The 19,895-nt window shown below is 38.9% G+C and overlaps 1 protein-coding gene across 3 annotated transcripts in view; it reads left to right on the top strand.

The window, feature by feature from the left end:
- The window catches only part of LOC127643098 (EMI domain-containing protein 1-like), a 105,750-nt gene that overhangs the window by 76,689 nt on the left and 9,166 nt on the right, over nt 1–19,895 (top strand). For 2 of the 3 annotated variants that reach the window (XM_052125666.1, XM_052125667.1), the window contains exons 4-9: nt 8,470–8,559; nt 8,960–9,021; nt 9,161–9,287; nt 12,771–12,815; nt 13,269–13,367; nt 18,292–18,396. In XM_052125666.1, the coding sequence (XP_051981626.1) occupies nt 8,470–8,559; nt 8,960–9,021; nt 9,161–9,287; nt 12,771–12,815; nt 13,269–13,367; nt 18,292–18,396 (528 nt within the window). The remainder of the gene's footprint in view (nt 1–8,469; nt 8,560–8,959; nt 9,022–9,160; nt 9,288–12,770; nt 12,816–13,268; nt 13,368–18,291; nt 18,397–19,895) is intronic. The other variant, XM_052125668.1, reaches the window with a different exon arrangement.

The following is a 19,895-nucleotide window of genomic DNA, read 5'->3' as shown; positions in this document are numbered from 1 at the left end:
CAACTGAGACTTGTCCTCTGCCACCCGGATTTAGGTGAGTAACTATGCCACCACGAGGCCCTGCTAAGTAGTGGGAATTGGGCATTCCAAATTGGGAGAAAAAGGGGATTCAAATGGCTTAAGGACAACAAAGTGTGTGGCCATCACAAAGCCCTGACCTAAATCCGATAGAAAATTTGTGGGCAGAACTGAAAAAGCGTGTGCGAGCAAGGAGGCCTACAAACCTGACTCAGTTACACCAGTTCTGTCTGGAGGAATGGGCCAAAATTCCAGCAACTTATTGTGAGTAGCTTGAAAAAATGTTTGATCCCAGTTAAAAATTTTAAAGGCAATGCTACCAAATACTAACAAAGTATATGTAAACTTCTGACCCACTGGAAATGTGATGAAAGAAATAAAAGCTGAAATAAATAATTCTCTCTACAACTATTCTGACATTTCACATTCTTAATATATAGTAGTGATTCTAATTGACCTAAGACATGGATGTTTTCTACGATTAAATGTCAGAAATTGTGAGTTTAAATTGGCTAAGGTGTATGTAAACCACTGACTGTATGTGTACAGTATAGACACAACATTCTCTATCGGTCACTCTCTCGTTGTTGTGTCGATGTAGTGACACTAGGGGTCGAACTTGGGAGTCCCAGTCTCCTCTGATATTTGAGAAAAGGCCAATAAGGCCAATTTGTTCTTCAGAGCCGATCAGTGTTGAAAGCTAATCCATTGGCGTTCCATTCGCCTCTACGAGTGTTTAAAAGGCTGTTTGATATACGGCACATTTACAACAGGTTCTCCCTTCTTGCACAGATAAGTGCAGAGAACGCCCCTTGTTTCTTTTCTCTAAAAGAAAACTGTGAGAACATGACCATGGCTACGTTGTGATCACGGCTTTCTTAAATAAAGGGAAAGCCACTCCAGCCGCTCCCTGCCCTGGTTCCTTTCTTCCTGGAGGTTCATGAGGAGCTCACAAAATCATGGTGGGGAGTTCGTCCACTCACACTACCCTCGATAGCGGGGTGACCAGGGGGTACATGGAGGTTCCTCGGTTTGAGCAGGTGATTGCGGTGCACCTGTGCCTATTAAACGCCGCCACCTGGTGGAATCGTCCTAGGGTCCGGTCCAAGGCCTTTAAGTTCACATCGTCCTTGATGGCCAAGGCTTACAGTGCTGCCGGACAGGCCGCCTCTGCCTTGCATGCCATGGCCCTCCAGCAGGCCCACCAGGCCAAGGAACTGAAAGACCTGCGGGCGACAAAGGTCACGGCGTGGCCTCTCGGGCAGGCAGTGTCCACTATGGTGGACAGAGATGAGGGATGCCGTTTCCCCCATCTCTCAAGGTGGCCTGTTCGGCAACACTGCCGAGGACTTTGCCCAGTAGTTCTCGGCAGTCAAGAAGCAGACAGAGGCCATCCAGCACATTCTTCCCTGGTGTGATTCCACTTTCAGGCCGCCGAGATTGTGTGTGGTCAGGTCAAGTGCATTGCATTGGATAAGACAGTACACAGCACAGTATGCTCTGTTGTATGCTGCACATTTCGGCAAATGTAATGGATCATCCAGGTAATTATGCGTACAGAAAATGTACATACTATGCACAGTATACATACTATATACTGCAGCAATAGTTAGAGTAGTGTTGTTGTGTGCTTGTGCTGTTCCTCATTTTTGGAACTAGGCATACTCTTTCTCCCCTAAACTCTGTGATAATCATTTGTAGTGACTTGTAATAGTGTTAAGGGCCCTCAACCCTAGAACCATTAGTCATTCAGGCAGACACAAATAGACATACAGTATGTCTTCTGACCTTAGAGAGCTAAGAGAAATAAATGAGGAAAAGATTTTATCACATGTTCTGTTGTCACCATCCTGTCTGCTCCTCAAAGACACAATGGAACTCTATTATTAAAAACCTGCAGATAAAATCAATGTCTGCTCCCCCTAGCACACACCCAAGGGTGAGAGGTCAATCTCACACACATTTACAGGTTGACGTGACACTTCGCACTCGTAAGGTGATGTATATTTATAGTCCAAGAAGGGATATTACAAATCAGGGGTATAGTTTGAAGGACAGATGCACTATTTTCATCAAACTCAGTATGATAGTGATGACTATACATTGAAATCCAGAGATATATATGCCCCGCAATGGCAAAACACTTTAACTATTTGAACACTGAAACTGAGAAAAATGGCTTCAAAGTTTATAATTGATTTGATATCAGTTTTCACATTCAGTTTTCTTTGAATCTGAGCATAGTTGAGCCAAAACTGTCTGTCACAGAACAGTTTATAGGGTAAGAGACACGATTTCAGTAAATAAACTGCATGCACAATTATTAAGCAAGTGAGTATTCTGATCTTATCATTATTTCCATGCAAATTTTCCAACTCCAAACCATACAAAAATGAATGCTTATTGGATTCAATAATTTTCAGGTGATATACACTCACCTAAAGGATTATTAGGAACACCACACTAATACTGTGTTTGACCCCCTTTCGCCTTCAGAACTGCCTTAATTCTACGTGGCATTGATTCAACAAGGTGCTGAAAGCATTCTTTAGAAATGTTGGCCCATATTGATAGGATAGCATCTTGCAGTTGATGGAGATTTGTGGGATGCACATCCAGGGCCAACATTTGGCACTAAGGGGCCTAAAGTGTGCCAAGAAAACATCCCCCCACACCATTACACCACCACCACCACCACCAGCCTGCACAGTGGTAACAAGGCATGCTGGATCCATGTTCTCATTCTGTTTACGCCAAATTCTGACTCTACCATCTGAATGTCTCAACAGAAATCGAGACTCATCAGACCAGGCAACATTTTTCCAGTCTTCAACTGTCCAATTTTGGTGAGCTCTTGCAAATTGTAGCCTCTTTTTCCTATTTGTAGTGGAGATGAGTGGTACCCGGTGGGGTCTTCTGCTGTTGTAGCCCATCCGCCTCAAGGTTGTGCGTGTTGTGGCTTCACAAATGCTTTGCTGCATACCTCGGTTGTAACGAGTGGTTATTTCAGGCAAAGTTGCTCTTCTATCAGCTTGAATCATTCGGCCTATTTTCCTCTGACCTCTAGCATCAACAAGGCACTTTCGCCCACAGGACTGCCGCATACTGGATGTTTTTCCTTTTCACACCATTCTTTGTAAACCCTAGAAATGGTTGTGCGTGAAAATCCCAGTAACTGAGCAGACTGTGAAATACTCAGACTGGCCCGTCTGGCACCAACAACCATGCCACGCTCAAAATTGCTTAAATCACCTTTCTTTCCCATTCTGACTTTCAGTTTGGAGTTCAGGAGATTGTCTTGACCAGGACCACACCCCTAAATGCATTGAAGCAACTGCCATGTGATTGGTTGATTAGACAATTGCATTAATGAGAAATAGAACAGGTGTTCCTAATAATCCTTTAGGTGAGTGTATATTTTTGTAACGAAGGAGGGTGTGGCAAAAGTGACTAACACCTTATATCAAGGTGTGCATAATTATTAGGCCGCGTCATTACTTAAATGGGCCAAAAAAAGAGATTTACCTGGCACTGAAAAGTAAAAAAAAATTAAAATGCCTTTCAGACGGATGTAACACTCTTGAAATAGCTAAACTATTGATGCGTGACCACCGGACAATCAAACGTTTTGTTGTAAATAGTCAACTGGGGCGCAAAAAATGCATGGAGAATAAAAGGAGCAAATTAACTGCAAAAGACTTGAGAAGAATTAAATGTGAAGCTACCAGGAACACATTATACTCCAGTGCCACCATATTCCAGAACTGCAACCTACCTGGAGTGTCTAGAAGTACAAGGTGTCAAGTACTCAGAGACATGGCGAAGTTCAAGAAGGCTGAAACAGGACTACCACTGAATAAGATTCACAAGTTGAAGCGTCAAGATTGGCAAAGAAATACCTGAAGACAGATTTTTAAAAGATTTAATGTACAGATGAAATGCGAATGACTCTTTATGGACCTGATGGATGGGCCCATGGCTGGATCACTATTGGACACACGGCACCACTTCGAGTCAGGCGCCAGCAAGGTGGAGGAGGGGTACTGGTGTGGGCTGCTATTATTAAGGATGAGGTAGTTGGACCTTTTCGAGTTGAAGATGAACTTATCTCCCAAACCTACTGCCAGTTTGTGGAATGTACTTTTTTCAAGCAACGGTACAGGAAGAAGTCCTCAGCATTCAAGAAGGCCATGATCTTTATGCAGGACAATGCTCCATCAAGTGCATCCAAGTAGCCAGTAAGGGCCTCAAAGATGCCCAAAAATTTACTTGGCCCCCCTTCCTCACCTGACTTATATCCTATTGAGAAATTTTGGGCCCTAATCAAACATGAGATTTACAGTGAGGGAAGACAATAGATCAAGAAACTGACAGCCTCCATGGATGGAAGGCTCATGGCAGTTATTGAAAAGAAGGGTGCCTATATTGGACACTGAATATTTTTGAAAGGCCAATACTGTTATTTAATTGTCATTTTGTGTTACTTATTTGTTGCACTTACTCTAAATATTGAGAATAAACAATTGAGTTGGGATGAATTATTTTTGTAATTTAGTTGCCTAATAATTGTTCACGCTAATGGTTGGCTAATAATTGTGCACACTTACTGTATATATTCCCCTGAGAAAGACAAAACTCACTTTTCCTTTGTTAAACATTCAGGTTTGAGGTTCAATAACATTTTGGATTGACAGAGAGCATTGTGTTTGTTCAACAATAAAATGAATCCTGAGGAATTCATCAGGAATGCATGCAGTGTAGTTCAATTTTGGCAAAATGTGTAGTTGCTATGTTTTGCCTTTGCATGGCAGAAATATACAGATTTATAGCCTAATTGTAAAAATAACATTTAAAGAGTCAGAATGGGTGTGAGTGGTTATTTAAGTAATGTTATATTTGTATAGATTCAACTGATTGTCTTAAGGATAGTTTAAGCAAAAATTATAATTTTGTTATCATTTTCTGACAATGAAATTGGAAAGCAATGGCAGAGGGGAAGATTTTTAGACCAACATAGATTTCAATGTGATTCTCACACAAATTTATCGTATGAATTCAGAAGATTTGGAATATAGTACACATGTCGTAAAGATTATTAATGGTGCTTAATTGTCCTTTTCAGAGTTTGACAGAACTTTCATTTTATGGAAAAGTGAACACTTTTCAAAATATGTCCTTTAAGGTTCCACGGAAGAAAGAACGTCATGAGGGTGAGTAAAAGGAAGAATTTTGTTTTGGGTGAACTAACCGTTTAATGCCTTTAATTAGTTGGAGATTGTTTTAAAGTGTTATTTTAAGTGAAATGGAAAGTTGTTGGCAATTGGATGTGGTTAGCTCAACTTTTTGTGTAGAAAAATGCTTTAACTGACCCTGGGTGGATAGGTGGAAAGGTCTATAATTTAAAAACAGAGGGCCTGTTGGAAGCAAACACAGCTGGTAAGAGCAATACATTGTGGGACATATTCTCTACTCTCCTCTACAAACTGCAGTCTACAGTATTTTCTACAAACACACACAGAAAGGTAAATCAAAAGATAATTTTAGGCTCTCAAAGGAAACAATTAGCCCAGGTTTCAGGGTTTAAGTAAAAAATTGCTACCTCTGGTGAGGTGTATTTAACACAAAACATTTTGTCTACCTCTTTGAATTCTGCTAAAAAAAAAAAAGTCTTATTTTACTATTTCCATTGTGGTATCTTTTCTGAGCACATCACTCACATTCTGACTTGACCACATGAACTCACACCAAGACTTAAAGAAATTAACTAAAATTCTGTCAACATTTATTCACCCTCATGTTGTTCCAAACATGTATGACTTTTTACTTCAGTGGAACACAAAACGTGATCAGCAATTACAGATTAAGAACCGGTAATCTGAAACCGGTCAATCCAGGGAGTATTCAAATTTACCACTACCTTGAAAAAGAAATAGAGAGTTGTAGAGTAAATGAATTGAGGGGTATTTGAACAGCACAAGAAAAACTTTCATTTTAAATTTGAGCCTCTATCGTCTTTTGACTATATGTAACCTCCTCCTTAAGATCACTATTAAAAATAGCAAAAAACTGTAATACAACTGAGAGCCCAATGATTAGACAAACCAAAATGAAATCATAATGCCCACAAATGAGTTGATCTTTAGTATCTTAGAAAAAGCCATTCCAGGTTTCTGCCCCAGCTCTCCTACTACACGTGACATCCTGGTCAGCCCACCCATGTGAGCCCTTCCTCTGGTGCCAGGGTTCTGTGTGGGCTTACCTGTCAGAGAGGCCCCTCTATGTCTTTCTGGTCTCTGCTGATATGAAGCAGCATTATTAGTGCTTTTCAGAGTATAAATATCCATATACAGAGGGATAAACAGGAATTAAATACAGCTATTTGGGTTACAATTTGATCTGAACAGAAGACATTCTGGAAAAATGGCAATTCATTTTACACTGTTGTTTCGAACAGTGCACATATTAGCTGTGTCCGAATTTACATACTGGCAGAGTGTGTACTGCATTTGATGAAGCATGTACTTCTCAGCCCTTAATAAAATATGTTCTTAAGGTATGCAGGTGAGCTGTTTAAATACATTCATTCTTCAGACATTGTTCCATGACCCAAATGTATGACGTAATGTTGTAGCCTAAGAACACCCACAAAAATAATTAGCTTTGGGTTTGCTAAAGTACAATCTTACCATAAGCTTTTTTTTTTTTTTTTTTGTAGCACTTAAAGTTCAAAAGAGAGATTCTCAATTCGCTATTTTCTTTTTTTAATTCAGCGTTTTGAATCTGCCTGTCTCAGCCCCCTTTGAATTATGAAATAATGAAGTGTCCAGTGAATGCACACTTCAGAATCTCAGCAGATGTAGTAAGTCATCTAAATAATGTTCACCTACTGTTTTATGAATACTGAAAATGTGGTCATCCTACTCATCTGACATACTGCTTTTGGTATAATACATAGTAGGGAAGTAGAAATATTTGGAGACAAGGACTGTGTTGGTGGTCTGTTCTTTTGACCTACTACTACTTTACTCCTTTATTTGAATATATTTGTAATTCTGTTCCGTTTCTTGGTACTGTACATCTGATGTACATCTTTAGCTATAGATTTAACTTGTGGTAGCTTGGAGATCCCAAAAGGATTCAGATTTTCAAAAAATCCCAAATGTGTGAGTTTTGTGGCTTTTACTCCATGTCTGATACCAGATTTATGCTAGTGTACTCCTAAATGTAAACTTTAAACAAATTCAAATATTCATTAAATTTGTACAGTCTTTCTCTTCCTGGAAACATTGTTGACTCAAATTTGGTGACTTAAATATTGGAAAACTTTCTGTCCAATGAAATGTTCTCTAGAATGAAAATGTTCCTCTACCCCCTTGTAGTGTTGTCACGATACTAGAATTTCTTACTTCGATACGATACCTTGAAAAATATCGATATTCGATACCATTTTCGATACCACGGAGAAAAAAAACTGCCACTATATTAAGGGGGTAGAACTAAGTCTAGAACATGACAATGAGGTATATTTTACATGAACAAAATGTCCTGAGGTATTGCACTTGTTCAAAAGCCTCTCAGATTGCCATACATTCAAAAACCAATAAAGTGCAAGTAAATAAAAAGTGCAATCTTTTGTATTTCCAAGTCAAATCAAATCCAATCTCAATGTCAACAAAAGATACTTAAACGTCAAGGGGGGGGGGGTGTGTGTTGGGGTTGACTAGCTTTCATAAGGTCTCTCGCTCTCTCCCTCTCTGCCGTGCGCGCGCTATGTATGTTGTGTGCGCGCTATCTATGTTATGCGCGCAGTATGTTCTGTCTCGCATGTGCGCTATAGATTCCGGGAGATTTGAACTAATTTGCGGGCATCAGGGAGAAGCTATCAATATGCGGGAGACTCCCGGAACTTCCGGGAGACTTGGGATGTCTGGCTTCATATCAAAAATATTTCCAGATAGCACTCCTGCTGTGTTCTTTATCAACCAAAACTGGTCGCGGGGGCGCCGCATGCACTCGGCATCTTTACATTCACTTCACTTTTGCTATTTAACCAGAGCGAATGAGACGAGTGCGCGTGTGCGTGTGCGTGTGCGTCAACGCGCCTTTGGAGAGAAGTGAAAGTGACAGCTCGGCTAGTATCGATACTTCGGGAAATTAGTATTGGTACCGTTCAGATATTTTAGTATCGATATTTATAGAAATATCGATATTTTTGACAACACTACCCCCTTGTACTATCAAAGCAGGTAGCAACAAAATGTTGCCCCATCCCATCTTCCTGAAATACATCAGCATAGTAAAGCATACTGTGTTCGTCAACAATTTTCAAAAATGTTTTGGGGTCTTTAATTTGCTTTGAACATACCAGTTGGGAATAAAATTAGATTAAAAAAGAAATGTTATCAAATGGAATACTTTTCCTCATCTTTAATTTTGAACCTCTTTGCACAGGGTTATCAAGTAACCTGGTTGCCCAGGAGGCTGTAAGGAAACATGCCAAACTTCTGAAACCTGCTGTTAAAACAGGAGAGCAACTCTCTAGTAAGAACCGAATGCCTGATCTCCATTATCAACTCAGAATATGCTTAACTTCAGCATACGTTACATCAAAGTACCCAATAAAGACAAAGGCTTTTTTGAAAAACCTTTTAAAGAACTTGTCCATCTGGAACTGTTGTGTATTGCACCTGAGGCCCTTTGTTGAGACTTAATGATATAACCGGCTTGTAATTGTAAACAGGCTATACAGATCTAGAATAAGGTTCAAACTTCAAAACACTTAGTTTGTAAACAACAGAAAACTCTTTAAAAAGAACTCACCTTAGAAAGGGCAGTGTGAAAGCAGTTATTGATCTAATCGATTATGACTTGCTATTTCTGTCCTTTTGTTTCTCTTTGTCTCTATGCCCCCACCTTTCTATCTATCTACCCTCTTTTTCAGATTGTCTAAATTGCAGTCGTATCACTGCCCTCACAGATCGTGTGAGCTCTCTGGAGACCAAGGTAAAGTCCTTGAGGTGCTTTCAGTTATTTATGATGCTCTTTTCTTATCACTCCAGTGAACACTGTTTGTTCAATCACACTTGTGCCTTCCAATCTCTCTCTCTCTCTCTCTCTCTCTCCTTTCCATCTTGTTTTCCAGGTTCAACTTCTTACTGCACCTGCCTCCTCCTCTCATAAGCACATGCAATTAAAAAATGGACCAGAATCCTCCTCTCTAATGGGGGCACCACCTGCTAAAGGTGCTCCTGGGGCTCAGGGTCCTGCAGGTAAGTTTTATTTTTACATTACATAATATTCATAATTTATCATAAAGTGATTAGTCATGGCTCTATGCTGGAAACTCAAAACAAGTGTTTCTAACATATAAAGTACATATACGCATGTACATTTACATACATTTATGCACATGGGTATTTTAATGTTTATTATATAAAATATATTTAGGCTACGATTTATATGAATATATGAGGGAAAGTTGTGTATATCTTATTTCATGTAACTGATCATGTATCTAATTCTTTAAAGTGTTTCACCATTATTAAACACCTTTTTGCTTTAAATGTGCTATTTGTATAATTTGACTGTACTAAATCATAATATGACATTAGAGAATTAGGAAACATGCTAAGTTGATATACTGGCTTCTCCGATAACAATTCTACAGCCAGTATATTCTACTTTGGAGTTTCCATTCTGGGCCGGAATTTCTGTTTATGTTTTGGCCTGTGTGATCCCGCCCACTGCCCATTCACCAGTAGTATTTCGACAATACCAGGTTGCCAGATTTGAACAAGTTTGCAGTCAAACAACCCTGCGTGCTGCAGCCATGGAAGCCAGCAAACGAACTGGATCAGAGATAACAGATTCCACCCAACCTAAAAAGCCACACCATCTGTCTAAAACCACCATGAGCAGAGGCGTAGTAAAACAAGGATAAATATTAGAGATGCCTTTGGAAGATGGAGACAGCTTAAAGCCCAGAAATACTTGAAAACGGATGCTGAGTTGAATAATCATTCTGGCAACCTGCATGAGCTTCGAGTCTGGGGCGGGGTAGACAACTCTCCAGTATTTTGAATTTGGACTGCAGTATTCATTTCAAATGCTTGTTGTCAATCTTACATATAGAACCTTTAAATATTTAATGGACATGAGGGGTCATGCGGTGTGACAAATAAATTTCTCATAAGTACAAATATTCCATGTAGTCTCTAAAGTAATATGAGGTCATGAAAGCTGCATGGATAATAATTCTAAAAGAATTATTAAAGCAAAATGCTGTTTAATAGATTTAGTTTTACTGAAAGTACATACTATTTAGTTGAACTGTCCAGATGTTCATTTTCCAAAATTATTTAATGTCAATTATGCATTCTCATATACATATACATATATAACTATAGCCTACATATAAATATACATAGACGCACTCAAACAAAACACACAAAAACTTTGATCTCAGGCTTATGCACAGCAGCATAGTGATTATTTGAAAACAAAGCTCTTTCTCTTTCATTCCCTGTTTTTCATCAGTTCTTACTTTTTCTCCTTTCCTTGTCCTTTCTATATCTCCCACTCTTTTAGCCACATGTTTGGCCATGGGTAAAATCACATACTTCCACGTGGTATACAGAATGACTTTTCAATACTGGATCCATTTATATGCAATTACACACAAATCGCTATAAGCCAATGGGCATGTGAAGGTAATCCTGTTTCCTATTTTGATTTTGGATTCAGGCAAGAACTCACCCATGCACCATTCCATTTATCTCCCCACACGTTTGTTGGGGATTTCACTGCGGAGAGATAAGAGAAGAATTAAGTTATGTGCATATTGGACAGTGTGAGTGCTGACGGTGGTGGGTGGATTTTGAGGGAATGCCATGGTGTATGTGGCTTTGAAGCCCACCAATTAATTGTTGCCAGTTGCCATAGAGATGTTGTATTGAGGCACTAAAGAGGCTTGTGAAGACTTTAAGGAGCTAATTCTCTGCTAAATCTGTAGGAGTGCACTTGACACTGTGTCAAATATGTCATGTCACTGTATCCAACACTGCGATCAACCAACCGCACATTGGCAAGTAGCCAATCTTTGCATAAAGCATAAATTTGATCAAGATATTAGTTTAGTGTGAAGTTCTGCCAGATTAAATTAATATTTAATGTTCAATACAAGTTGCTCAATCGACAGCATTCGTGGCATAATCTTGATTTCCATAAAAAATATTTTGACTCGTCCCTCATTAAGAAAAAAAAAAATCATTTTAACGTGCACCTAGAATGGAAAAGAATGGATAATTTTTTTGGAGGGTTTAAATGCAGAAATGCAAAGCTTAACTTTTTATAAAAGAACTTGCATTAATTCTTCTTTTAAAACATATTTGTATTATTTGTTTAAAGTTGTTTAAATTGTCTTTCTTAAGTCGTTTCAGAGTTTGCAGCATTACATTTTCATGGCAACGAAGTTGAAATTGGAAATAACTTTACACAGCAAAGTTTAGTAAGTGAATTTATCACTCTATTGGACCATTGGACCATTGGATTATTGGATTGGACCATTCACTTCCATTGGAAATGCCTCACTGTAACCCAGATTTTTTCTTTTCTTTAAAGAAAATGAGGAACGAGTCGAAACTCATTTTTGTGGCAATCAACATTATACAACAAATGCTGTTTATTGGGCTTAACTTGTATTGAACCCAAAATATACCTTTATATCATCTGCGCTGTAGCCAGGCTTTAATCTACTCTCTTCAAGGCAGTGACGTCAGATTTTGTTGGCTTGCAGCCAGGACCTTATTCATCTTTAGCAAGTTTTGTTTAATATAAGATATAAATAGAAAAAGATTTTAAACGTTTACATTTATTTAATATATATTTTAAAAAAAGACTGTAAATTTTTTTGTACAGTTTGTACTTTATTTAAAAAACTTAATACAGTTTAAAAATCTCATCTCCATCATCTTCTTTTCTTTCCAGCGGACAAGGATAATATTTACCTAATGTTTGTATAACGAATTGAGATTGGTCTTCTTTCTTACATCAGTTTGTATAATAAATTGTGATTGGTCTTTTCTTTCTTACATCTATTTATCCATCAATATGACGATCACATTAGTCTCTCTCCCCCTTTCTCCCTGTCTGTACTTTATTTGGGTCTGCTACATAATTTTTCCTAAAACTTTTGCTGTCTTGCAAATACTGGTATTTCCCTTAGGAAATGCAAATCTAGCTTTATTAATGTCCCCACTTCTATAATACAATAGTTTTATTAAGGTTATTGAATTTGCATTATTAATGAGTCTCAACGGTCACCATGTTCGTGCAAGACAAACTGCTAGGGTGGATGTGACCATGGCCAGATGCTTTGAGGGAGAGAAAATTTTGTTTTATTCCAAAGTGTTATGGGGAAGGGGAAGGTGAAGAATAAGTTGAGTGACTCAGCATATTTATCGATGTATCAGTTCATAAACGATTCCTTCAGAGAATCCTGTCTCTGCAGTGATGACACTGATAATGAGGTCTCATGATGACATCAGTGTTATTTGGACTGTGTCTGCCAGCAGGCGCTTCACTGTTCACTCATTCGCTGATTTTATCAGGCTCTGGGACTACTCTAGTGGCAGGCTTGGAAGACACTTTTGCCTAGCAGTCTTACTTTTTACAAACTAGAGCAGAGAATGCTTCTCTGTTCTGGAGAATCCTTATCCTATGTAACTGTAAATATTTACATGTGTTTGTCACAGGTCCACAGGGCGAGAAAGGCAGAAACGGCTTATCTGGTAAAGATGGTGAGTTGATTCATGCCTGAACTTTAAAGTGTGATTATGTTCACTGAGTATTCAGTATTTCAGTTTAGTTTCATAAAACTATTTTTATAAATACTGGGGTCTCAAACTTGTGCCCTTGGGTCAGATAGCCTATATGTACATTATCCTAAAACATCTCAAACGGTGGGCCTAAAACACAAATGTAAGTGTGAAGTTGTTGCCTAGTTGATAACAACAAACATGCCTTTGTGCTCACATATGTAAAAAATGCTTGGGTAGGTTGTTTGTTAAATGCTAACTGTATTATTGTGTTAATAACTATATAGAGTTACAATTCTTGGTTGTACAAACTTCAAATGTTCCCCGATTGGAGAATACATCTGGTTATTGGTCCTCGGATAATTTGAGTTTGTTTAAGACCCCTGTTTTCATAAACCTGTGTATTGCCTCATAAAATTGTGACTGTATCGGTAGGTAAACCAGGGTCTCGAGGTCTGCCAGGACCTAAAGGAGATGCAGGTGTCAGAGGTCCATCTGGAGCTCCAGGGTCGAAAGGAACATCTGGCCCTCCAGGTACCCTCAACTGTTCTATCTGTTTTGTTTAACCAGCCTTCTTATGATCCCGTAGCTCAACTGGTAGAGCATAGTGCCACAATGCCAAGGTCATGGCTTCTATTCCCAAAGAACACACATACAGATAAAAATCATATACTTGAATGCACTGCAAGTTGCATTTAAACATCTACCATCTACTGTATGTACCAGCTTGGCCAATATCCGAAACATTGTCTTTGTACATCATAGATATACACTACTGGTCAAAATTTTTGAAAAACCTATTCTTTATTATAATTTTTTTCTTCACATTTTAGAATAATAGTAAAGTCATCAAAACTATGGAATAACATAAATGGAACTATGGGAATTATGTTGTGACTTAAAATTAGGGCTGCACGATTTGGACAAAAAGTCATATTGCGATTATTTTGAAAAATATTGAGATTGCGATTTGAACTGCGATTATGATGGTAATGTTTTCCACATGTTCTACTTTAAAAAGGCTGCTAGGTTTTTCACACTTGAGCCCTCTTAAAAAGAACAAAACTGAGACCTTTTTTCAGTTCAACCACAAACAAATAAATATTTAAACAGTGAAACAAAGTCTTCTTAATATCCAAATCATCCACCATGTACCTGTTTTTTTTTGTTGTCCATTTTGTGACAGGATCTCAGCCCACTAATCATCATCATCATTAGTTTTTGAAACAGTCAACTTGAATATTTGGGATGCTCCTATCAAGATTTTAACATCCGATACCGATCTCCAATTTTCTTTTCATCTCATCAATCGATGCTGATCATTAAACTTTTTATTAGCTGTTCTGTCAAAACTGGTTATATGTAAGCTTTATGCTCAATGTCACTGTTAACTAAATTTCCGCAGCCCTTCCAGTTTAATAATCACAAAAGGTCATATCGCGGTTTCAATTTTATTTCAATGAATTGTGCAGCCCTACTTAAAATCCAAAATAAATCAAAACTGTGTTATATTTTAGCATCTTCAAAGTAGTCACCCTTTGTCCAAGTCATCAATTTCAAAATGTTATAATGTCATTTTATTTTATTTAATCAATTTTAGTTTTATAATGAAATAAATTAATATGGTGGCACAAATATATTTTTGTCTACAAAACTAATTTAAAACATTTAAGCATAAGCCATCAGATCAAAATAGTTTTAAGATCATGAGAAACATTCCAGTCAGGTGGTTCAAAACTTTTGACCGGTAGTGTAGATATAATTCCATCCACTACATTTACATTTATGCATTTGGCAGACGCTTTTATACAAAGCGACTTATAGTGCACTTATTACAGGGACAATCCCCCAGGAGCAACCTGGAGTTAAGTGCCTTGCTCAAGGACACAATGGTGGTGACTGTGGGGATTGAAACGACAACCGTCTGCTTACTAGTTCAGTGCTTTAGCCCACTACACCACCACCACCACCAATCATCAATGTCTAATAGATCCACTAAATACAGCCCCAGATTTCCTTGATTTTCATGCTGACTTGCAAGAATTTGGTTTTATCATGTGGACCACCTTGAGAGACGCTATATAGCCTACAGAAATTGCTGAGTCAGCATTGAGCCCCAAGACCACTGCCAAAATATTTGTGCTTTAACTGCACGTATACAAAATACTTTAAACCTGTCAGCCTGATAGACAGATGGGAGCGTGGCTAACAGACAAGTATGTTCCTGTACACTTCAAGCCTCATTGTGCACTCTCTCTCTCTCTCTGATTTAGGAAAAACAACATCATGATATTCAAAGATTTCTGGAAAATGTGTCAAAGGAGGAATAGTTCACACAAAATTTTTAATTACATAATTATTTAACGTAGTGTAGCAAAACATGTGCTGTTATTTTTCCATCAAACACAGAAATAGATTTTTAAAGAATGCCATTCAGCGAGAGTTTATACTATAAAATATAAACTTTATAGTGACCATAGGCTGTCAAGCTCCAAAAAGTATATAAAAAACCACTATAAAACTTAAAAGCACAATTAAAATAGTCCATACAACGCATTCTCTATCTTCCAAGTCTTCTGAACCCATATGAGTTTTTTGTGTGTGGAACAGACCAAAATTCAACCAAAAGTCAACCACCAATGAAACCTGCCCGTCTAGCCCGTGTCCATATTCTTATTCAAAAAACAAAGTTTCATGACACCATAGTACTTTGATATATATCATAGAACTAAATCACTACCATATTTATATTCCATGTTATTTTACATGGTACTACAAGGTACTTCAAAGTAGAGGTCTGCACGGGACTGGTTTTTCCATCCCTCTCCCACAAGTTTCTGTCCTGCAAATGAATGAATTTTACTCCATGTTCAGCCACTCTCTGACCACAGTGATTTTCTTCTCGACCGCTCAACCCCACATTTGTTTTCCACATAGAGCAAATGCCATACAAATAGACAACAATTTTACAAAAGAACATTTTATTTTTCTGTTATTGCTATTTTCAGATGACTTGTGAAAATTACACCAATTTGACTTGCCTGAAGTTGGTTTCTTAACAATAAATTGGCAATTTATTATTCTGAGTTTCGTATCCTTTGATGAAACAGTGTGCGCTTTGCTCTGCCATTCTTCTAAAGCCCTGTTAACTACCTGCCTGCTCTAAATATTGGATAATTTAATGCACAAGCCATGTGCACATTTATTTTACGTTATAAAAAATAACATTGACAAATAAAAAAATATAAAATAAAACTTGGGGGGGGGTTGCATTCATTAATTAATAATATTAAAACAATAGAGCCACATTGGATTTTTCAGGCTTTTCTCTAACCATCCGCTCCTGTCCACATCTCATTGAAGTACCGTTTGCTTCCGCCTTCAACTCAGAAATGTAATCCCACGCCCAAGGTTGGAAGGGTTACTTTTGAAATGTATTCCACAACAGATGGAAGCCTGGACACCTGCTGCAGGGAGACTCTTGTCCGCAGTATTAGAGGTCTGTCCAGGTGTTGAGTAACTGACAGCAGTACAATACGTGCCGTGGCCATTTCGCGACTCAAGTCTGAAGCCAGTGCTATAGTGGTCTCATATGCATCAACCCTAGCGGCGCCCAGGAGCCTCTGGAATTGTTTTAGAGGGACCGCAGTGCCTATTTTGAATGACAAGAGGCAATTCAGCATTTGTGAGGCACGCTACCATTGAGACTGAGTCTAACTCCATGCCGAGAAAAGAGATGCTCTAAACCGGGGAGAGCTGGCTCTTTTCCCAGTTGACCTGAAGCCCTAGATGGCTGAGGTGCCTGAGCACCTGGTCCCTGTGGGCTCATAGTGCCTCTCGAGAGTGAGCTAAGATCAGCCAGTCATCAAGGTAGTTGAGTATGCAGATGTCCACTTCCCTAAGCGGGGCAAGGGCTGCCTCTGCGACTTTTGTGAAGACGCTGAGGGACAGGGACAGGCCGAAAGGGAGGACTTTGTACTGGTACGCTTGGCCCTCGAACGTGAATCGTAGAAAGGGTCGGTGTCGGGGCAAAATTGATATGTGAAAGTACGCATCCTTCAGGTCTACCACTGCAAACACATTCCCTTTACATTATGCTCTTACATTTACACAATTTGGACTGTAAATGATTCACTCAATTAGCATTCCACTGAGAATAGCATCAAGCGCTATGTATGACCTGCACTCTGATGCTCAGAAAATTTAAACTTCACTCATGTTAATGCAGATTTTTCTGAACTCTCATCTGGCCTCATTCTTATCAGATCATTTTAGTAAAATATTTTTGCATTGCATCACCTTTCAATGGGGGTGACTGAGTAATGTGCAATATTACTCCAGGGAAAATATAAACAGTGATGTCAGAGGTGACTATGGAGGATGGGAGAAGAGAGACAAATAAATGGCAGAAAAGGTGAAAATAAACAGAATAGAGAATCCTGCTGGAAAAGCTGATTTAAACGCCTCCCAACGTACCCAGCATGGCCAGCTTAAAAGTGCCCAAAAGCCCTTGCCAGAACAGCCTAACCAGCTTGACCAGACTGGGAGGCCAGCTTGACCACCTGTGATGAGGAGGAGGAGGGCAGGGCTGGGCCATGGCTACGCACGCTTGGCCCCCAATCGGGCTAATCAGCCGAGGAGAGGGATAAAGGCAGCCGGATGCAGCAGTTAGAGGGAGAGAGAGCCACACGCAGCTGCCGTGTGTGTGTTTATGTTTTTTCTTTATGTTTTAATTTTATATTAAATATTATTTTGACTGTTTCCACTTAATCAAAACTAACAGGCAACAAGGAACCTCCTCATGACCACGTTCACACACACACACACACACACACACACACACACACACACACATATACACACACACACACAAGGCTGTAAGAATCAGTCCATTCACCAGACAGGTTTTAATTTATTACACACCAGCTAATATGCTCTGGCATTTAACAGTGTTTATTTGAGTTTTCCCAGATCTCCCTGTTAGAATCCAGTGCATGGCCGTTATGAGCCCCCTCCTGTTAATTATATCCCACACATACACAAATGCACACTGCTGTCCTTCCACTGTTATTTACCACTTCCTTGAACAGTCAAATATTGAAACTCAATAGCTCATTCTAGCTCAATCTAGTCTCTCATTCAATTCCTCTGTTCTCCTTTATGACTTTGAATATCCTGTATCTTTGCTCGGAATCCTTTTTTCATATAGATGCTCGACATGGCATGAAAAGGAAAAAATTGATACATTATATGTTCTCCTATTTCCTGCTACCTTTCTGCTGAGCAGGACAGCGGTGCCTTATAATTGACTACTCAAGGGAAAGATACCTTGAGAGAGCAGTACAGATCAGAGCCAGTATTTGTTTCACATGCACCTTGTGATCTTTATTTCATACCACTGAATGTTTTTCCTTTATTGAGTGGTCACTGTGTTCTACTTTTTTTGTTTCCTCCAAAGGTCCGCAGGGACCACCTGGCCTCCCAGGAGACAGGGGCCTCCCTGGGCCACCCGGCCCTCCTGGGCCCCCTGGACCTCCAGCCCCTGCTCCTGAACAAGATGCTGGTATGAGTACAAATACTTTAATTTAAGTTCATTTTCAGAGTGTGTTATATGTAAGGGATAATGTACAGTCAACCAGTCTTTATCCCTTTATCCCACCAATTTAAAGTGGAGAGGTCTTGTATCATCCTGAAGGGGTACAGCTGTAATATATTATATTCCCATTGAAATACGACAAATAATAAAAGTGTATTTAATAAATATAATATAGCCTATGTAAACAATATTATTCAGGAACTGTATCTAAAATTAATAAGGGGCAATAAATAAATACTAATACAACAGGCTGGAAAAATGGACATTGTAATATCCTATATATATTTAGTATGTGATAAAACATGACACCAGGCGACGCACCCCAGAAAGTGCACCGTTAGATCGGATTCATGCTTATGAGCCCCTTTTTTTTTTACAAATAATCCTCTGTTGTTAATGTAAATGAGTGTAAATATCAACATCACCATACTATATATTGCTAAAGAGTTAAGTCTGTTATGCAGAACATGAGCTCACTGATGTCATTAAATCAGTCTGTGTTTTTTATTCCAACTGTTACTCCTGGTCAGAGGGTTCCATAAATATTTAGTTTATACATAGGGAGTTATGTCCTACCTAAGTTTAATGGTGCAATGCTCAAATATTAAGTAGTGTGTAAACTGTGACTTATTGCCCATTTACTCCTCAAATAGGCTAAGTTGCATCTTGCATATGGCTGGTGCAACCAGCTCCAGAATGCTAAAATCACTAACAGCACCTTTAATATGTGCTATAGTTGCTGGATAGTTGTCCGTTTTTGGACCCCTCTCCCTCTCTTCAGTAAATTGTGTGATGTGCTTTCCTTTGTGGCTCTTCAGATTTTTGTTCCTCTCAATGTGGAACTGTTTTATTTGTGAGTAGAGGCCAGTTCTGTATGGCTAAACCTTAGTTGTAGCCAGTCATGGGACAATAATACATTTTAAATGAATTATTTAGTTAATGAGGTTTTCACTGATACTTTCTCATCGTGTAACAACAGAGCAAATGGAAAGCTTCAAAATTAGCCCGACATTATAAAAGTGAGAACAGGAAGTGACATGGTTTGAAAAAAGGGATTATTTTAACTTAAAGGCATCTCTATTCCATTTTTGCCCCTCTTTCACTTCCCTGCAGTTGATTCAAATGGTAGATTTTAGGAGGTAACACAGGCTAGACTTGATAGTCACATGCTGGAAAAAAAAAACCTGTCTGTCTGCTGATGATGTCACTCAACCACTTCCAGATGTGCATGGCCAAATCTGCAGGATAGTGTGTGTGTGTGTCTGTGTGTATGTTGAAACTGAAACTAAGTTACGTTTTAAGCACGTGGGTGTGCTTTAGAATAGAAGCAATAATATTTTAGTATGTGTGTCGTCACTCTTGAAGAGGACTGGCCCATGTAAAGGAGTGACTCTTCACCTCAGCTCAGTTTTATATCTGCTCTTGGTTCAAGAGGACACAAGCCAGTCCATACCTCATAACATTTG

Source organism: Xyrauchen texanus, chromosome 4, assembly GCF_025860055.1.
Source record: "Xyrauchen texanus isolate HMW12.3.18 chromosome 4, RBS_HiC_50CHRs, whole genome shotgun sequence".
Classification (NCBI taxonomy): Eukaryota; Metazoa; Chordata; class Actinopteri; order Cypriniformes; family Catostomidae; genus Xyrauchen; species Xyrauchen texanus.
Note: the sequence above shows the minus strand (reverse complement) of the source record. Positions and strands in the feature narration are given on the sequence as shown.